This window comes from Anas acuta, chromosome 3, assembly GCF_963932015.1.
Source record: "Anas acuta chromosome 3, bAnaAcu1.1, whole genome shotgun sequence".
Lineage (NCBI taxonomy): Eukaryota > Metazoa > Chordata > Aves > Anseriformes > Anatidae > Anas > Anas acuta.
This window is the reverse complement of record NC_088981.1, coordinates 23648560-23668594: the sequence shown is the minus strand read 5'-3', so window position 1 is coordinate 23668594 and position 20035 is coordinate 23648560. Positions and strand designations below refer to the sequence as shown.

Below are 20035 nucleotides of genomic sequence, written 5' to 3'. Positions count from 1 at the left end.
TCATAATGGTCTTCACTGGCTTGAGCACACGACTTAGGGTGATGCCTTAAAGGCAAGACAATTTTACAAGACATGATTCAGGTCCCAAATCTTCTCCAGACCAACATACAGTAAATATCTCCACACCTTATTGTTTCCCATCTGTAACACAAGTACTAATGTCTCTTCCTTCTCCTCTTTTCCAGCCCTGTGTATTGCACCAGTGATATATTCCCCCCCCTGCCAGGAACACCAGCATTCAACATGTGATTTGACTTTGGCTGAGGTCCTTCAGAAACTCAATGCATGGAAGTGAATGAAGCATTAGAGGTGTATTCCTGCTTCTACCCCTGAGCATACTGATAACCTCCCAACCCCTTCAGTTTTCCCTCCTCTCAAAACAAAATAGTCTATAATGAAAATCAAAATCACCATCTAAACATGCTCTGCCCCATACCTTGAACCATTTAACCAAACAGGTCAATTTACCACCTGTTCTTCAAAACTATAAAAAGCACATTGTTTAAATAAAACTGCAACGAGCAGTTTTTCTTTCCACAAAGTAGAATTAAACTAATTTATACACAGAATAAAAAAAACACGTTTGACTATTCAGCTGATGTCTTCACCCTCCTCACTGAATGGGGGCAAGTCTCCCCAAAGCAGTACAACTTCTGTATTACTTCATGTTTCAATCAAGTGGTCATCAGACAGCTATTGCCCTGAACAGAAACAGTCAAGCAGTATGGCAATGAAAAAGCTAGAAGGACTCGCTGTGTCTGCAGCAATTACTACGTGCAGCAATGCAGACAGCAGGACTTCAGTTATGTAAACAGCACAGCTGACCAGTACAGTCACCCTTTTTGGAGTTTCACTTATGCCCAGGTCACTGTCAGATTGTTTCTGTCTACCACCACAGACCAAATAGTTTGTCCTATACCAAATTAACACACAAGCTGATTTGGAAGAGTTTGGCAAGCCACTATATCCACACAGTTTTTAAACTAGAAACACAGAGGAGTCTCAGGCATTTGACCATGCAAGACAAAAAGCAAAAGTCTTCCTATAGACTTTACCTTTCAGCAGAGAGTGTGCACTGAGTGAGAACAAGCCAGCTCGGTATGTGAGAGCTCACCATGCTGCGCCAATAACAGCAGACATTACAATACATTTCCATCACTTTAAAAGATATTGCCTTCATGGCTCCGTACCTGGTGTTGCTATGTACCAACAGCTAATGCTTCTAAAGGTCAGACCTTTACATGCTAAGATAAAGAAAATCAATTTCAGCCCCCAAAGGTGGAAGTGCTATGCAGTGAGTTATCCTACGACACTGGAACAATACCGTATAAAAAGGTTCACCACACACCCTACTGCCGCTGTGTTGATATGGTTTACCTGTTCTTCAGGGAAATCAAAACCAGAAAGTGTGTATATGAAAGGGTAAGACACAGGGAAGCCTGAAAATCTTCTTTCCATTTACTTCAGATAAAATATTTAAGGAGTAATCTTGGAAAGTCTCACTGTACTGACCATGGAGGAGATGACAGCAGGTCTTGCTTGCCAGCACATTTGAAGTCATCAAGGTCAATGGAAATTATAATTTTAATGAATCCAGAATACTTTGGTTTAACCTTCCTGAGGGTAAGTGAACTCATGCAGATGGATTTCACAAAAGGATGCAGACGTATAACTTTTGAAAAATACGGAGCTAGATTTCAGTGGCAGGCTCAGGAGGTTACATGACAGTTTATGTTGGCTCCTTTATTCCTGCTTCTAGCCCTATGCAAACATTTAGTTTATCAATGTATATACCAAAAGTATCCATCTGCAGACACGAGAAGCACAGCACACACAAATATAAATTATTAAATGGTTTAAATCAATACCAGTTATGAGAAACTCTCCCTAGCAGTGGGCAATCAAATATCTACCACCCCCAAAGTGAATTTTGCTCTCTATAAATTGGAATGGGTTGACTTGTTCCTTTTTAACTTGTTTTTATACCTCTGTAAAAGCACTGGTTACAAAGGTAAGTGCAAGCAGAATCTGCCAAATCACTATTTTGGGCTTATTTATCATACTTTGACATCTAAGAGTATCAAAGGGTGCATGTGTCAGGGAGGTTGGGGGAAGAGAAAAGGCATGTTTAAAAAAATCAACAAAAAACAATAACAAAAAAAAAATCTTTGTAGCATTCAATTTCTTAAGCATTCAAGAACCCTGAAAAATAGGGAATTGAACCTGAATTCAAACTGGGAGTGAGGCCCGGCCTTTAGGACATCGCTGAGTACACATATTATGGTGAGAGCTGCTGCTTATCTGAATCATTTTGTAACGTGCAAAAGAATCACCTGCAGCCCATCCTTCAGCTGCTGCTTCCACTGGCCTCACCTTCAGAAAATATCTGAGGGAAAAATAATAATTTTTAAAAAGGTGGTTCTGCAGCACAGCTGTAGACCATGAGCACCAGGAACATCTTTGCTCAAAGAGAGGACACTTGGAGCCTCTTTGTAACTCGGTGTGGATTTTATGCACCATTTCACAGACCCTCCCCTGTGTAGCTGCAAATTAAGATAACGAAGGCCAGTGTGCTAGCTAGAACCATTCTTTGTCAGTCTGCTCTGCTGTTCAAGCCTGCATTGCATTTAGCTCTCAGCCCACTTCTGATCCTCTTCCACTGAAGCATGACTGAATACTGCAGAGAAGAGGGGCTTAGATTTGGAATGGGCATCACCTCTTCTGAGGCAGATGGAAGAAAGTAAATTTCCATTCATACCAAAATTTACTTCTGCAGTAATGGCAGCAAGTGCATCTAGAAGCCGCCTGCCTTTGCACTGCTTGTAACAGAGCCCTTTGCTGTAGATATGGAACTAGGCAATGAAAGTCTAAGTTTAATTTACTGAGCCATTTTTATTTATCAGGCCAAGTGTAAAGTACAAAAACCTAACAAATGGCTTTCAAAGTCTCATGAGAAATTACACTTTCAAAGCTGCATCAGTTCAAATAAGTTAAGATATGTCTAAGACCAGAAAAATCTTTTCTAAAACATCAGGCTTTATCCTTCCTTGGTGTAAGTTAGCATAACTCCACTGATTTCATTGAGGCTCAGCATTGTTTTGTCTTTCCCATATAAACATAAACAATACTTCCAGAGTCACAGGACACTCACATCTAATCAGACAATGGAAGTGAAACTCTCACATGAAATTACTGTCAGCGTGTCTGCTGTCATTTTGCAGTCCAGATTAAATAAAGCTTTCACTTTGTCTCCTTCCAGGTATGACAATGAATCGCCACTGAATGCAATGGGATGGCACCAGGGCTGCAATGACAAAAACTTGGTGGCTGTGCACCTGCTTGCTTCAATTGCTTCCAGTTATCCTGAAGGTGCACCACATTTCTAGGAAGCAATTTTTTCTACAGAATAATAACAATCATCACATATCTGATAAGTAATCAGGGACCTAACACATCAAATGCAAGGATCCATCAAGTCTCCACTGCATCGTAACCTCAAGTTCTGAAAAGAGGGGACATGGTCATGTCTGGGTGCAGAAAGGGTTAGACAGAGAAACAGGAGACCAGGATAGAGAGAATGGCCATAAATGCAAACATTGTGAAGGCAGAAAATTCTTCTGAATACTACAGGCTACATTATTTCTATACCTGATACTGTGACCTGCAGTGAGGCTGGTGGAATACTGTATCAACATCTGGATGGAGCACTCCTATAGTACAACTCAGTAAATGCCAGCACTTGGTGACCACCATGGAAAGTGTCAAAAATGCCTGTTGTTCCTAGCAGCATTACTGAATGTCACAAACTATTGGTGACATGTTGAGTGTAAGATGGACGTAATGGTTATCCAGAAAGAGAAGACATAAAGACACAAGATGAAGATTGACCTGCAGTAACAATAACCAGGTTCACTTAATACTCTTGCTTTCTTTTCTTTTTTTTTTTTTTTTTCCCTGAAAGGAGAGATTGTATTGTTAAAACAACTAGAAGTACGTTAAATGTAAAGGCTGTCAAAAATATCCCATTTATTCAACAGCACAAAAGTGGAAGAAAAAAATTGCTATTTATCACAACTCTTAGTTTAAAGGGAGGGAGTGGACAGGCAAAGAACAACAAAAATCTGTTTCCTGGCTAATTTATTGGCTAATTTGAAGAAGAAAAATGGAATAAATGAAGACTACAAAGAGGGAAAAAAAAAAAAAAAAAAAAAAAGAAGAAGAGCAGGAAAAAAAGACAACTAACAAAATTCAGGTTTCTTTCCAAAGCCTTCAGAGTAGGCTGAAACCTATCACGTTCATTGCCCAAGCAAGCAATTGCCATAGTTTCAGGCAGAGGTTAGGTGACTACAAGGACAAAGGAGACAGCAGTGTGGGTGCTAAAAGACTGGTAAACAAGACAGTATTTTCTGTGATGAGGTCTTTCTCAGAATAAGTCACAAGGACATCCCTCTTTTGGTACTACTCAGTTGCAGCTCTCTGGTGTTATTAGCCAGTCTCTCTAACAGTAGTTAAGGTACCTTTAAAGCTGGAAGTCTAACAAACACAAGAGCACTGTGTTTTGTTAAACTTAAAGTAAGCTCTGTGCTTTCCTTTTTCCCATGCCTCTGACCCTCCATGTACGTAGCAGAACCATCGCAGCCCTGCTTTTTGGCATGTCGCACAACACAGCTCCTGCACAGCTGGACTTTGTTCTAGGCTGCCTCTCCTCAGGGAAGCGCACAGCGGGGCAGGAAATATTCCTCACTCCACAGTTACCTTGCTCTAAATCTGCATAAAAGACGGAGAGGCCCCAGGCTGTACTACAGGCCATATGCTGCAGCAATGACAGAAGAGGAGCTGCAGAGCCTCTTGGTGCCAAATCACTGCTAAGAGAGAATTCCACATCCTCCTAGATCCCACACTGCAGCTTATTTACTTGGCTTTGGATGCATAGAGGTGAGCTGCATATGTCCCTACAGCCACTAGCTGAGCTAGGAACAGAAATCAGCTCTAAGAAATAGGTAAACATTGGAGGTGGGTAGCACTGAAAGGCATGAAGCATAAAGCAAGGCCATCCAGACAGTGCATGCAGCTTTTCTAATGAGTTGGATTAGCAAAGCTGTGCTCCAGAAAAGCCCTGAGCAATGGCATCGTGTCGCAGGTCATGATGCTTTGAACAGGATAAAAAGACTAGAAAAGAGATGAAGACAAAATCTCTTATGGATGTCTTTTTTCCTCTAAAGGATGAGAGAAACCAATTCCTTGTACTTTGGCACCACCAGCTCTTGAAAGAGCAAACAAATTCTGATAGAAAACAAGCAGCTCCACACATCCACAGATGAGCATCACAGCACACACATATTGTCTTAGCTTCCTGAGTCCCTGTGGTTCTCTCTCCAAACTCCAATGACCATAGAACAGCTTGGGTTGGAAGAGACCTTAAAGACCATCTAGTTCCAATGCCCCTGAGATGTCACCACTAGATCAGGTTGCCCAGGGCCCCATCCAACCTGGCCTTGAACACCTCCAGGGATGGGGCATCCACAGCTTCTCTGGGCAGCCTGTGCCAGTGCCTCACCACCCTCCGAGTGAAGAATTTCCTCCTAACATCTCATCTAAATCTCCCCACTTTTAGTTTAAAACCATTCCCACATCCTTCTTGTGCCTGGGGCCGCAGACCTGGACGCAGCACTCCAAGTGGGCCTCACAAGGGCAGAGCAGAAGGGGACAATCACCTCCCTCACCTGCTGGTCACACCTCTGTTGATGCAGCCCAGGACACAGTTGGCCTTCTGAACTGCAAGCACGCACTGCTGGCTCATGTTGAGTTTTTTGTACACCAGAACCCCTAAGTCTTTCTCTGCAGGGCTGCTCTCAGTTCTTCTCCCAGTCTGTTCTCCTGTCTGGGATTGCCTTGACCCAGGTGCAGCACTTTGCACTCTTGGACTTCTTGAACCTCATTAGTTTCACATGGTCCCACTTCTTGAGCTTACACAGGTCCCTTTGGGTGGCATCCCTTCCTTCTGATGTATTGACTGCACCACTCAGCTTGGTGTCATCTGCAAACTTGCTGGAGGTGCACTCAATCCCATTGTCTATGCCACTGATAAAGATACTAAACAGTACAGGTTCTAAGACAGACCCCTGAGGGACACCACTCGCCACCAGCCTCCGCCCAGACATAGAGCCATTGCCTACAACTTTCTGGGTGTGACCATCAAGCCAACTCCTTATCCACTGAATGGTCCACCCTTCAAATTCATCTCTCTCCAATTTGGATATCAGGATGTCATGTGGAACCACGTCAAAGGCCTTGCAGAAGTCCAGATAGATGACATCCATTGGTCTTCCCTTGTCAACTGATGCAGTCACATACAAGGCCACCAGATTGGTCAGGCATGATTTGCCCTTGATGAAGCCACACTGGCTGTCTCAGATCAGCTCCTTGTTTTGCATGCGCCTTGGCACTGCTTCCACAATCATCACTAGCTGGTCATTTCAACAGAAAGACCAATGGCTGCACACACAAAAGTAGGTGGGATAATGTTTCCTCAGAAAACTGTTCCTTCTGACAAAGAATGAGGTAGCAATTAGGTTAACTGTTGAAAATTGCATCACAGCAGTTTATGTTATACTTACTATTATTGCTGTACTTTTTGGTTAGAGACCCCGAGCCCACCACAGCAAGACTGATCAAACTGATCATCACAGCATCATAGTAATGGGAAGAAGTTGCTAACAGGATACTCCTGCAAGGTACCCTGCCTTGTACACAGACACTACCAGTTTCATGGTTAGAAAAAAAAATTGTTAAGAGCGAAATGAAAGTAACAGAACACAGCCTTCTAGCTTGACATTTGGCCAGCCTGAAGATGCCACTGAATTTGCACTTCAGGTCATATTGGGTAGATGAAAATAACTGTAATGCCATAGTCATGGGGTGGTGGAACAAATTTGGGGCAAATAGTTCATCTGCTGACATGTGGAGTTACAGACACACTAAAATTCCTAGAAAAAAAATCATGCTACAGTTAAGGAGTAGTTTTATCCAAAGCAAAGACAGTTTCATCACAAGGCATCAAAAGGAAGTGGTTCAGCTTCTTAAAACAAAATATGGCATCCTTTATTATGAAGCCACATCTAAACACTGGTTTTGCTAAATCAAAATTGAGAAAAAATTTAAAAGTACCTTCTCTGTAAGAATAATCGTTCGCATGAACCTAGCTTGGACGTTAAGATTGCTAATGAAATCTTGAGTGTCATCATCACACACGAATTGCTCTAAAGGTCAGAACAAATTAGAGCTTCCTCTGCCTCCATGAGTGACTTTCATCCCTAATGTTCTCATTTCTCCCTTGTAGATCAACTGGCAGAACAGAGGGTTTATGTAGCCCTACATAAAACACAGTACTATGGGCTGGCAGACTTGTAGCTCATGTTACGATTTAAAACAATTTTTGACACCTACATTAACAAACAAACCAATCAACTACTTACTGTTCTTCTTGTACATCAGGATTTCAAAGGAGTTCATCTCATAGTTCTCAAATGTTTGTCGGACCTTGTCAATTGTATCTTTGTCTGTCAGCTCTCCATACATAAAACTGCAAATAAAGCAAGGAATTCAAGTCAGATACAAGACAAAGACACAAAGCCATTTGTTTACAGTGTGAAAAGAACCTATTTAGAAATAGCCCTTCTTTGATTTTGTTTCACCTGAAAAGCATATTTGACAGATGCAGCCCCAGGAGATAAAAGACAGAATTGGGATAAACAGATTACTGTTTTCCTCAAGCAAGAAGCACAACACTACAAGCTATTTAACAGAAAATAAATCTGTTCCCAAATACCTGCAGGTGCTGCTTTTTTGCATAACTTCTGCTCTGTGATATCCTGATAGCTTGCAAAATCCATCGTTGCTGTACACAATGGGCCAATCCACTATCTGGGCATTACCCAAGACAAAATTAGTATCTGTTTGAAAGAACACATCAGTTAGACATTAGACAAGGCTAGGGTTGCATCAGTAGAAAGACTCATTTTGGGATCCCAACCTCATTGCTTCCGTTCCTGCATGTTTTTTTTCCCAGATACTATTCTGAATATAGTCAACAGGATTATTCCTTGCTTTAAATCAATTTTTATTTTAAGAAAATATTAATTACTCATGCACAGACAAAGAGGCTGATTTTATGCAAATGAAACACATGATGTTAAGCAGGTAAAAGTCATTCCTTGACTAAGGGCAGATTCATCAAACTGGCTCCCCCTGTGCCACACGTACTGATCCACCATGACACTTGAGTTTGAATGAGAGGCCTCTTCACAGCCAAAACAGTACAAGAGGTATTTCTCATTTGAGCATATACAACCTTCACTCCTGGCCGCACAAGCTCAAATACTCCCGGTATGATGTGTACAGCACAGCACCCCAAACTAGACACCAGACAGCTAGGCTCCATACTTACAACAGCAGAAAGACCTTTCTGTTCACTGTACAAGCTAGAATGAGTTTCAGCCAGTAAGGAGAAAAAAAAAAAAAAAAAAAAAAAAAAGAGCAGGATTCACACCTTCGTTCTCACTGGCTCTTTGAATGCTACTTTTCTATGATTAATACTCCACTCAAACAATGAATATACTCAATCCTAGGCCCAGACCTTGCTTCTCTGCTGCACTGGCTACACCTGCACCTACACCAACTATCTACAACTGTGCCAAGACAGACAGCAGCATTGGTGTCTGGGCACTGACATGCAGGAGGAGCAGGAGATGGCGGCTCCTCTCACAGCTGCAGAGACCCCCCAGTTTTTTGACAGCAGGCATAGGCAGCCACGTGAGATTCAAGGCATTCATATCAAAGAGGAGTCTCTAAGGGTGTCCACTATGCTATCTGCTTTTGAGGATCTGCCCCCAGCTGCTCAAATATACATAGCTGTCATCGATGGTTCCTGCAACTGAGAGACACAAACAAGACTTCTTACCTATTAATTGCAAAGAGTTTTGTTTATTTTAACTTCCTCTTGCAAAAATTTTTGTCCTGTTGCAAACTTCAAGCGGGTTTAAATAAAACATTCCTGTTGCTATCTAAATCCATTGCCCAATCCCATGAGCAAGATTAAGTGTATCTTTATACACTCTTTAGAGTGAAATATACCAGTAGTATAACTTCAGGACATTTTAACTGCTTTGTTTCTCACAGCCTCTTCTAAATACCATGGTTTTTGCTTGGTTGAAGTACTTGTTCCAGAAACAATACATGTCTTTTACCCCTTCCTACGAATAAGTAAGCCAAGTCATTTCTCATTGCTAAAGCAAGTGCTTTTGAGTGTCTATTATAAACACTGCACTGCGCTGTTAGGATATTTTTACATTTTCATCAGGAAGTATAAAAAAATATGCAAATACAAATCTTAGGTTGTGTTCTGCCCTGATCTGAATGGTGTTGATTATTTCACGCATTCAGTCCTCACCATCTCCTTCTCAAAAGGTAATTTACCTTTCTCTCCCCTTCTTCAAGAGCTCCTTGAAGAGTTTCTACTAACTGAGGCAAAGACCTTCCTTGCACACTTAGATCTCAACATTGTCTTTAGATAAATAAGCACAGTTGTAGTTGTGTTTCTTTTTTTTTTATGAAACGCTATATAGCATACTTTTCTGCTGGCCATTACCATGCAGATCCTACTTTTACCAGAGAGCCCATGAGGTAGGACAGTGCTCATATCCCCTTTCTACAGGTAAAAGCAAGGCACTAAGTCCACATGGGGATTTAAGCACTGAAAGCCAAGACTGCTACAGCCTAGATCCTAGGCGCCCAGCTATCATATTTTAAGATTGAGGTTTTTTCCTCTCTTGTAGTTCTTACGATGCCAAATATTTTAACGTAAGACCACTTTTTGCAGATTTTATGTAAAGCCAGCTCTCACGGATAACACCCAAGATTCTCTGCTACTACAGCAGGAGCTAAAGAATCACATTCTCACTCGCCTACCTTTTGGCCAATGAAGCCTGATTTTTTGGACCACCAGAGTTTCCAAAGGATGCTTAGAGAACATGCATACATTTCCCTCCCTCCTGAAAGCCTAGCAGTTTGGGTGTTCTCCTAGGAGATGTGGGGCTACCTGAGGGAAGTGAAAGCTCAGCCTCCATAACCATCAAGCTGCTGAAGAGAAGGTATGCTAACATCCTCACCACATGAATTTTTAAGTCAGTGTGGCTTGATTGCTGTATTTTATGCATCCATATGAGGCAATCCTGTTAGCCTATATTGGGTGAGCCTTTCCAGGGAGGTGGGAGTAGAGTGCTTCATCTAAGAATCCAGGTTGGGTTTAGATGAGAGTTACAACCACATTGAGAGACCTTTATGTAACTATCAAGCTTCAACAGCAGAAACGTGTGCACTTATCAATTCAAGGAGCAAGTCAGATGTTTTGAGGATTTGACTGCTCACTAAGTGTCTCACTTCTAGCAAGTTTCCACTTCATGTACCTTGACCCACTGTCTGTGGTCCAGGTCTTACATAGCTTTGACACAAACACACAAAGTAAATACTGAAGCAGGACCAGCACTCTAGAGCTCCCCATGTGCTGGAAGCCTACAGAGAAGCCATTTGCCCTGTGAGCACAGCAGCCAGGCTGCCAAGAGAAGCTGGAGCACAGCAGCACCCAAACCACTAGGCCAGGGAAGAGGTTTCCAAGCCACCACTCTCTGCCTGCCTTCCTTGGGAAGATACCAGGCTCAGGGTGACCAATTCCTCGTTCCTGACACTGTTGTGAGGGTGACAATCTGTACTAGTGGTTTCCCAACCTCATGTACCCATTTCTTTTTCCTTAGCTCACTGTGGCCTCACAGGCCCCAGCGTCCACACAGCGCGTGGAAGGGACAGATTCTGCCCTCACACCACACAGTAAAGAAGGGGTCTCAGAGACAAATAGGAATTTCTTTCCAGTTACTCACTCATCTTCCCAGATTTCTCTGTAGACAAAACAGTGATACAAAGGTGGTTCTGTGCCTACGTGGAGAGCACGCCTGCATTTCTTCTCAGACAATGGTGTTTTGCCTGTGCAAATGCTGGCAAGACACAGCGTAAAACAAGGACTCCCACTTACAACTCCCCTGCATAGTTTATTCTGACAGATAACCCGGAGGTAGAAGGGCTGTTCTCATTGCTATCATTTACATTCAATTGCATTGACATCCCTGACAACGTGCTGCTTGGAGACAGCTCATAATCTGCTAAACAATTGTTCCTAACATAAGAAAATATTAAATAACAGCCACTGAGGCAAATACTGCCTTTCTATCTGCAGGGACACAGGGTCCCAGAGGCCAGGAAGCAGCTGTGGCTTTGTTGCACAACAAGCACGAGGGATGCTCTGGTGAACTCTTGGAGCATCACAGAGCAAGGCCTCTACAGTACTCACAAGTGGGTCATCAAGGCCAGGCCAGGAGCTGATCAGAGGAAGACCATGAAGGAGAAATCCACTGCTAAATTCTCTTCAAAGATGGGATAAAATGCACACGCAGTAGCTGCAGTATTCTAACAATTTAGTGACTTGAGGAACCTCTCTGAAAGGACTCAAAGGACTCCCTTACCAGGAAATCAGTTTCTAACACAATGCCAATCAGGTTAGCAGTATTGCCCAGCCCAAGGAGAAGCTGCAAACCTCGCTGGCTCCTCTTATCAGCCCTGACAAGAGTTGAGCTCAGAGCTGGAGAGTCTGAGTGCATATAAATAAGGCTCGGGATTCTGGCTCGTGCTGCGTTTGGCACAGTCTGAGCCAGACACTTGGGAGGCACAGAAACATGTAGAGGCACAGCACAAAGCACCTCCTGCTGCAGAAACACCTGTACGAACTGCAGCATCTCACAGGCAGCACAATCACTTGCAGAAGTAGGGAGAGCTTCTGTGACCAGGGTCTGCAGGGCTGGCTACTTTGTGAAATGCCCCACTTCGTATTCTCTAGCCTGCATTTTCCCAGATCAGCATTTTAACTCCTTCCACAATGTAAGGATGAACGTTGCTCAGTCACAAAACCAGAGCTTTCTTCCACTTGCAAAATGCATCATCACAGAAGAACCAGAAAATATCTTTCTAAATAACGTGGTTCCTTTACCAGCAGTGACAGCAACCCTCTACAACACCCAGCCTCACCAAAACTCCTGCTACCTACAGAATTGTGTTGCTTTCTGCACTGCTCTATTTAATGGAAACTGTCCATCAGCTCTAAGCTCCGAAACACCTGAGGACAAGAAGCGTCTCACAGAGGCAGCTGGTCAGGACTAGCTCACTGAGGAGAGGTTGCTACCCTATCTGTGGCCACTGGGGATAGAGGCAGAGGATACAGCCTCCTTAGTTACTGTTCTGTTAGCTGGGCATCAAGCAGCTTAAACTTAAGTATGGGGGACAGATAAGTTTCCAAACAATCCTGATATTTACAAACTTGTGACCTGTATCACCAGTAGTATCATTCTGACATGGGAAAGAAAGAGTTGGTTTTGTTTCTTGTAAGGAACCCAATGCATGGAAATAGAATGCTGCTTATAAGTACACCTGTCAAAACAGCTACAGCCACAGAGCTCATACATATAATGTTTTTACTTTAACAGTTTGCAAAGGAAAGGTATGTGTGTATTGTTCATGTTTAGTCTTAACTTTTGGGAAAAAAAAAAAAAAAAAAGAAGCAGCACTTAGTCACAGAGACTACTTATGTTGTTCAAATGTAACTTCTGAGGTCAAAATATGGCCCTCGATTAGTACAAATTAAGTCAAACTGAAAAGCATTTCCACCACTTATTCAATCCTTTCTTTGCACCTACATGATCCAAGGCTCACACTTCAGGGACAAATACACAAGACTCAACCAAATTTGCACCTTAACACAAGTGCTGTACCTGCATTCAAAGAAAGTACAACGCTGCTCAAAGGACCAAAAAACTATTCACTTAGTAGAATAAAAGTAATAGGACAAAATCCTGTTCTTCCACCCACATACTGCTATGGAAGTCAACAATGTTACATGCATACATACATTCACTCAGTACCTCCTAGCATTCATTTCCTAATTTTTTGTTTTTAATATCCTATTAAAAAATGATTTCTCTATAGAATAATGGTATGGATGCCTCAAAATTGTACATCCTTAACACTGAGACCAAACTATTTTAAACCATAGCATCACTCTAATACAAAACAACATATTACAAAACCCTATAGGTAAGTTCATATTAGTTTACATGTTTTATAGAAGATATTTATAACAAAATATTTATTTTAGAGAAAAAAAAAGGAGAGAGAGAGAAGACACTGTATGAAGAGCACACTGCAAGTACAGGCTGAAAAGAATTATTAAAAAACGTATTTCATCATACTTACTACAAATGACAGAGAGACACCAACTAAAACAACAACTTCAAGTGACTCACTTTGAATCATTACCGAAAATGAATGCCAATTTCAGCCAGCAGTGTAGATAAAAAAGTGCCAGTTCCATCTCAAAATTATTATTATGCCTTATTATAGTATTTTGCTGTATGCCTCTACCACAAGAAAAGTTTAAACTGAAAAAGAATAATACATCCTACCAACACTAGTAGCTGTAAAATCTTCTAATTATCTGTATTATTAAAAAAAAAAAAAGAAATTAGAGAAGAAAAATGGAAGATGAATAGCTGAAATGGGAAGTGCACAGAAGCTGTCATATGTAATTTATGCACAGCATTGTTCTGTGCCTATCTCTGAAGTACTGACCATACTGAAAAAAAAATAAAAAAAAAAGACAAACGTGACGTTAGCATGAGATAATGTTCAGTAATTAGAAAGTTCTTCAGCTGTAAAAGTCATGCACTGCTCCATTCAAAATACTGTCTAACAGCACAACTTCACTGCTTAATTGGTCAGATTTTCCCCCTCCAGTTTGATCTTAAAAGAAATCCAGGGAAAAGCATGATTTCGTTGCATCAATTATAGGCATCTTACATCAGTTTAAAAAAGCCCTTTGATTTATTGATTATAGCTACAGCCATCAAGAGCCTTAAAAGCATTTGACAAGACCTACCTCCCTGCTCACTTTTAGCTATACGAGTTACAAAAATGCATTAACAAATTCTCCAATGAATGGGTTTCATTAAGATTTGTTTTACGACCTTGTTCTAGGATTTAATGCAGAAATGGATTGATACGTTGAATTATCACAGTAGAACTTCTTGAGCTTTCAGAACATTAATTTTAAAACACATTATCTATCATCTCTGTGTTGTACTTTTTTTTTCTTACTATCTATAAAAGTCATTTTAAGGAAATCTGGTTGTAAATGCATTTCCAAACGCATAAAGATGTGCTCACAAATTTAGGAGCTTCTGGCCTAATAACAGCTAGCAAAGAAACATTTTATAATCAACTCAAGTTGTAACAAGGAAAAAAAAAAAGCCAATAGTCAGTAGACATATTGATGTACCAACCAGTTGTACAACAGCGTGGATGAAAATAAAGGTGCCTCCATAACTGGTAAGTTAGAAAAGAAGGAAGATCAAGAAGAAACAAACTCCTTTCTTTTGTTTCATTCTCAGTTTTGGAAAATGTCCTTAGCAGAACCTACAAGTTTTTCCCTTGCAGTTTTTGAGGGTTTGCTGCTTGTACATCTCGATGTCTTGTTTTAACCAGTGCCAACAGACAGACCAGCGCTCATGTGCTTTTACATGAAACCTTGGATATGCAGTCTTGTAGGATTAGATATGAAAGGGCACAAAGTCGAGTTCAACCACTGGATACCAGATTTGTAGAGGATAACATTCACTTTTCTTTGCCCAGGGCAAGCTGTAGTAAAGGCAAGAGAAGCAATAGAAGCTAACGCCACTCTGGACATACACCACCATCTTACCCAGCAGTTTTGCAGCCATCTTTTGCAAGGTTTGGCTTTGGCAAAGAGCTTTCTTTACAAGGTAAGAGGAGTAGCCTCTCTGCAGACCCATCTATTCCACTGCCATTTTTTATGTTGGTTAACCCACTGAGGTCAGGAAAATAGATGAGCCTTTAACTGAGAGCATGCAGGAGAAAGCCTCCTGGAGATCTGCTCCAGGCTTCCAAACCAGCCCATTTGGGAGCCTTGACAATTAGGATTGCTTAACCTATCCAAGACACTCATTAGGAAAGCCTCAATGTTGCTTTTCCCTGCACCCAGTTAAGTTTGTCCATTTCAGTGCTTTTGTCTGAAAAGTCACTGCATTACATTTCCCTACTCAACAGAACCTCACTAGCTCACACTGGGATGTAATTTACCTGCAGCACGAGGCTTCCGAGCTCGTCCTCTGCAAAGAATGAATTTCACCTAGTGTTGCTTGAAGACTCATTGTAGATTATGGAAATTTATGAACTGGCAGGAAACCAAACATATTCTATCAGAAGGAAACAGAAAACCTGCTCCACCCCAAAACTACGCTTTCTTATTTCAACTGCAGCACTCCTGTTCTCAGAATGAAAATATTTTCTCAATGCCTGACGCTATTTACCAACGGTGTTGTGGCAGTACAAGGCAGCCCAGTGATACCCAGGACACGACTACCCTGGGCACATTGCACACAGCAGAGCGATGCAGAACATGTCATGTCCATACATATGTACCCTTCCAATGTAACAGCTCAGAGTCTGCAACTGAACAGGCTAACACCTAAGCTAGTAAACCCTGCCATTGGGGCAGCATGCCTGCACTGCTTCTAGACCCAAACCAGATGAGCTGCAGCCATGTCTCTGTCTTCAGGCTCATGGGTTCAGACCCGGAGGCAAGCAGCAGGGCCAGGCTGCAGCAGAAACAGTGCCGCCAGGTTAAGGATCCTTTGCAAACATTTCATTTAAATAAACTTTGTGTTAAAGTGCAAAAATACGAAAATAAAACTCTGTTTTGTTCTTCATTCTGTCATAGATTCCGTCCCATTTGTCTCTGGCTGAACACAAAAACAGGTTGTTCAGTTCCAGGGCTGTTTATAATGAAGTTAATTTCTCTCCCAGGTCTCGGGCAGCGGTACAAGGTTAGCAGGCCCAGGTTGCAGAATGTTTATTGTACTGGGACTTTACAGTCTAGTGGAAGTAATGCCGTAAATCATGGAAATACCTGTTACTCTCAGGATTTGTGTCTCAGGGTGCTCTTTTCTTTCCTTCTCCAGGGGACTCACTGCATTCCCCATCAAAGGGCGCAGGTTTGCTTCCACACCTGGTCTCTCCTTAGGGTGCTCCGAGGGGAAGCAAGACTAAACCCGCACAAGCCTTACGCCCTCAAGCCTCCCCTTCTTCCAACCTCCTTGTTTTGTCAATAAATCAGAAAAGTATCTGTGACTTCCACTGAAATTCCTAAGCCATGGAAACACAGGGCTCTCTTTTGCCATCCTTACATGCACTAAATTCTCATGCACCAAGGAAGGACTGCAGATTCCAGCTGCTATTTATGTAAACATAAAAGTATTTTTGCCTCCAGTTATTGATAAAACATTAGAATATCACAAAATCAGCTCTCTCTATAACATGCCACGCCGCTTGAATTCGGTGCCTTGGCCACGAACCAAGATTATAACTGTTATTGTTATAGTGCTTGTGTACTGGGGGTGTATTACATTACCCAAGAAAAACATTAATATCACATTAGCAGTAACCATCAGAGGCTAGCAATTCTTTACGTACTGCACTGTTTTATGGCACGGGCTCATTTTCTGTCCCATTGGGTGCTTGGGCCTTTAAATATTTCAATGCTTCAAACAAATTTTTGTCGACCAAGCATCACATGCAACATTTATTTTTCTAGAGCTACGTGGCTAGTTCAGAAACAGGACTTGTAAACATTAAATACAGACAAGCAGGGTTGTAGTGTCCTCAGTTCTTATTTTTTCCCTCCAGACTTCCAACAGGAAGGATGTCAGAGATGCTCATTTCAAAGGAGGAAGAGCCATAGCATTCACACTTCATTCAGAAAGTCTTGTAAGAAATCACAGAGGACCAAATGAGGACCACAGGTCTAAGTTGATGACATTTTAGATATTCTTTCCCATGTGTGCTATATTAAGGTGATCCAATCCCAAGATGGGCTGACAAATTCTCAGTTCCTTCTCTACTGCAGTTTGTGGAGTGGAGATTTTTTGCAGCTTGTAATCCTTGGACAGTGATTCTGGCTGGTGCTTAGCAGATGAGAACCCGTCTCGGCTGATTTGCAACCTAAGAGGAAACTCTCATCCCTAAAACTCATAAGGAGACTTTGGACCATTGGAGTTTGAGGTGCATCTTGCTGCAGATGGTGTGATATGAATAAACACTAACCCTAAAGGAAAAGCCCTGAACTTGCATGCTTATAGGTACTGCTGTTACCTCTAGCTAGTGAAGGTGCATCAGCTTGCCAGTCTCACACCTAATACGAAAGGCTGTCCAATTAATTACTTGTTAAATTACTGGTTAAAATGGCATCACTTCTGCTGTTCTTAGAGTAATGCTTCCAAAAGTGGTTGTATGCCAATGATTTTTTTGTTACAATAAGCCTCTTTCACTGAGTTAACCCTCCCAGCACAACTTGGAGCAGGAACATATTTTTCTCACTTCACCTGTGACTGTGGATGCACGTCATACACAAGTGCCTTCAAGTGAAGCACTTACTCGGATATACCTCCTGCACTTCCATGAGCAAATTTCTCTCCTTTCAAAGGGAATCCTCCCCAAATTAGCAACACAGCTATATACGTATCAATGCAATATCTGCTGGCACTACTTAACTTGCCCACGGGTGCCAGCCAATGGAGTTTGACAACAAGCCCGGGGTTTATTTGGCAAATCCCAAAGGGGCCAGATAGTTTCACTGTGGGTCACGTTACTATCCAATCGAATGAAACCAAGAAGGGGGAGCCAAACCTCAAAGTTTATGGGCCCGTTTAAGCGCTCGTCCCATGGGCATCTCAAAGGCCAAGCAGGCAGGCACCACAGGACCGGGCTGTTCCCATGCCGTCCCCACGCCGGACGACACGACCCTGCTGGCTGAGGAGAACGGGGACACCGTGCTCATCTCCTGACAGCCACAGACGTCAGAAGATGCTGATGGTCCCACGTTAGAACTGAATCATGCAGCGCTTGTATGTGACGGCATCGCGTTACAGCAAGAACAAGAAGGCACGTTACGGGAGAAATGGGCTGCTAAACCTGAGTCACTTCCCAAAGCTTCTCCTAATATGTCTGAAGGGTGCATCACTTCCTACCAGGCTTCATCTAAAAAAACTCTATTTTTTACAGCCTGCGGGACTTGCTAAGCCTTTGGAGATGGAGCGCTGTCATTTCACCTGTGCTGCCTGGCTCCACGCTCTGTTACGACACCTCCTTAACAATGGGGGAAAATAGGAAGAAACGGAGCAAAGCTTCTCCTGCAATCCCCCCCCATCTCCAAACCTCAACCCATTTATCGCACTTTGCCACGTTTTATTTCTCGGCACCGAGAGCCAGCAGAGAAATTTGGCTTTTAATGAAGGGAATTATTCCCGAACTCGAGTCAGTTTTGAGAAAAGCCTTAGCTAACCGGTGTTAGACGAGCAGAGGAGCAGCACGAGCCTGACGAAACGCTAACATCTTGTACAAAGAGGGCAGGCTTGGCTACGAGGACGGCTAGTATTTTTTCGGGAAGGCAGCTGCCACCCCCTTGCACGGGCAAGTTGCAGAGAAAGGCAGCCTGTAAAAATAGCCTCGCGATTCATTCCCTGCGAAAACATGTTCCCCCCAAAGGCGATTTTTTTTTTCCCCCCCTCAATAACATCCCGTAATTGAAAATAATTGAAAACCACTCTTTAGATAATCTGAGGTTCTGGCTGCTTATCGGGAGGGTTAATTGTCTTCGCCTTATCAGAGCCGGCTGCCTGCCGTTTAATTAAGCCCTCTCGCCCGGGCTCGGGGCAGGGCTCGATCCTAATTCCCGGCGGCACCACAAGTTCCCGGCCCCGTGAGTCCGAGGCGCCCAAGTGCACGGGAGCCTTAAAGATGGCAGGACTTGGGGCCCCCAAAAAGCCACCCGTGCCCGGCCGCAAGCACGCACACAGCCGCGGCGCTTCCCGAGGACAAGTCCCGGAGCGCGACAACCCGGGCACGGTTAAGGCACATTGACACGGCCGGTGGCACCGGGGGCGTTTGGCACCCCGCAGTTTCCCGAGAGGGACAAATAATAAAAAAAAAACCATCGCCGCCTCCCCGCTGCCCTCCCCTCCCGACCCCCTCGCCGGGAGCCTTTCGCCTCCCAACTCGCCGCCCCTCAGCCGTGCCCAGCGCCGGGGACCCTCCCGCAGCCCCCCGGGGCTCCCGGCTGCCCGCTGCCCGCCGCGGGGGCTGGGCTGGGCTCGGCGCCGCCGCACCTGTACCGGCGGGGAGCCCCCCGCCCCGCTCCTCACCGTTAGACCTCCGCACGATGTTCTCCAGGAAGGTGTTCTGAGGCGCCACCAGCCCTCTCCTTCCCCCGGCCATAGTCGCTCTGCCGGCGGCGTGGCGAGGCGCGGAGGGCTCGGCTCGGCTCGGCTCAGCCCCGCTCCGCCGCCCGCCCCATGGCTCCGCCGGGACCGCGGGCACGGCCGTGCGGCATCAGCCCTCCCGCCGCCGCCTCCCGCGCACCGCAGCCCCGCGGCCGCCGCCGCCGCCGCCGCCGCCGGACCTCCCCGCGGCGCCCCCTGCCGGGCAGCGCCCCGCACGGCCCGCGCCGCCGCCGCCTCCAGGCCGGTGCCGCAGCGCCATCGTCCGGGCCTCACAGCTCGGGGCCGCCTCAGCGCGGCTTCCCCCTGCCGCCAGTGTCACCCGCTGAACCGTGTCCCCAAGCACCACGTCCAACCTCTCTCTCCTTGAGCACCCCCAGGGACGGTGACTCCACCACCTCCCTGGGCAACCCGTCCCAGTGCCTGACTGCTCTTCCTGAGGAGAAATGTCTCCTCATTGCCAACCTGAACCTCCCCTGGCACAACTTGAGGCCATTCCCTCTGGTCCTATCACTAGTTATCTGTGAGAAGAGGCCGACCCCCAGCTCCCCACAGCTTCCTTTTGGGCAGTTGTAGGGAGGTCTCCCCCA

At 44.1% G+C, this 20035-nt stretch overlaps 1 protein-coding gene across 4 annotated transcripts in view; it reads right to left on the bottom strand.

Moving 5' to 3' along the window:
• KCNH1 (potassium voltage-gated channel subfamily H member 1) overlaps window positions 1-19612 on the bottom strand; it is a 186549-nt gene extending 166937 nt beyond the window's left edge. For all 4 annotated transcript variants that reach the window (XM_068676165.1, XM_068676167.1, XM_068676168.1 and 1 more), the window contains exons 1-3: window positions 19371-19612; window positions 7829-7952; window positions 7476-7582 (exon numbers count right to left, since the gene is read on the bottom strand). In XM_068676165.1, the coding sequence (XP_068532266.1) occupies window positions 7476-7582; window positions 7829-7952; window positions 19371-19443 (304 nt within the window). In that variant the 5' untranslated portion in view covers window positions 19444-19612. The remainder of the gene's footprint in view (window positions 1-7475; window positions 7583-7828; window positions 7953-19370) is intronic.
• Between the last annotated feature and the right edge of the window lie 423 nt (window positions 19613-20035).